This window comes from Neopelma chrysocephalum, unplaced genomic scaffold, assembly GCF_003984885.1.
Source record: "Neopelma chrysocephalum unplaced genomic scaffold, ASM398488v2 Primary Assembly neopelma1_94100, whole genome shotgun sequence".
Taxonomy (NCBI): domain Eukaryota; kingdom Metazoa; phylum Chordata; class Aves; order Passeriformes; family Pipridae; genus Neopelma; species Neopelma chrysocephalum.
In genome coordinates, this window is record NW_020922808.1 from 4,008 (window position 1) to 4,956 (window position 949).

At 51.3% G+C, this 949-nt stretch overlaps 1 protein-coding gene across 1 annotated transcript in view; it reads right to left on the reverse strand.

Moving 5' to 3' along the window:
* Positions 1-214: 214 nt before the first annotated feature.
* Positions 215-949, reverse strand: part of LOC113980416 (neuroepithelial cell-transforming gene 1 protein-like) — a gene marked incomplete at its 5' end in the record, with an annotated part of 1,987 nt that continues 1,252 nt past the window's right edge. Inside the window, 1 exon segment of the mRNA XM_027707634.1 lies at positions 215-949. This exon segment is cut by the window's right edge and continues 23 nt beyond it. Coding sequence (XP_027563435.1) covers positions 614-949 — 336 coding nt within the window.

A 949-nucleotide genomic window follows, 5' to 3' on the forward strand; every position in this document is an offset into this window, starting at 1 on the left:
AAAAATGCCAAGTCTGGACAGACAAAATACAAAAGTTAAAAAAACAAACAAACAACAACAAAAAAAAAAGGGAAAAATCCAAAGAAAACAAAAACAACCGAAAAAAAATCCCAAATCCCAAACTTGACACAACAACAACCACAACAGCAACAAAAAAACCCTACTTAAAAAATAAAAAAATTAAATAGTTGGCAGGATCCGAGAGCGAAAATGAGGAATGTACAAAGGGAAGGTGAAAAGATTCCAGTAGGTAAATGGAGGACCTGTTGAACCTGGGGGCTGGGTTTGGGGTTTTTGTTTTTGGTTTTTCCATGGAAATCTGTGTGGGTCCATCCCCCACACACAAAGTGACTCCACTTTGAAAGGCTCTCCCCCAAATTTCCACGTTCTTTGGGTGGAAATCCTTCAGGAAGGAGAGCCCAACTTTGGGATTTGCCTGAGGGTTTTTCCCTGCGTAAAAACCAGCCCCTGGTTCGACAGGGAGCGAACACCAGTAGCTGCCATTCCAACAAAACCCCGGGATCCGCCCCGATCCCACAAATGTACACGGCGGTATTTATAAATAATAAACAGTTTTCCCACAGGGAATGAGGGCGGGAAGCTCCTCTTCTCCCTACACCAGCGTTTCTTTCCGCTTCCCGCTGAGCTGCTTCTCCCTGGATCTCCTCAGCCCGGTGGAGGTTCTGGGTGCTTTCCCCCCCGAGTCCAGGATGGAGGATCCGCCCTCGTCCAGCTCCATGTGGGAGATCCCGGAGCGGCGCCGTCGGGCCGGGACGTTGGGCACGGAGGGGTTGTTGTTCTCCTCGGATTCCTCGCGCAGCTCCGGCAGCTCCTGGAGCTCCGGGGAAGGGGGGATGGAGCTCTGGAAGGGGGCGATGGCGCCGCGGATGCAGTTCACCCACTGCTGCTTGTGGAACACGTCGTTGGCCTGCAGCGTGTGGGAATGGCC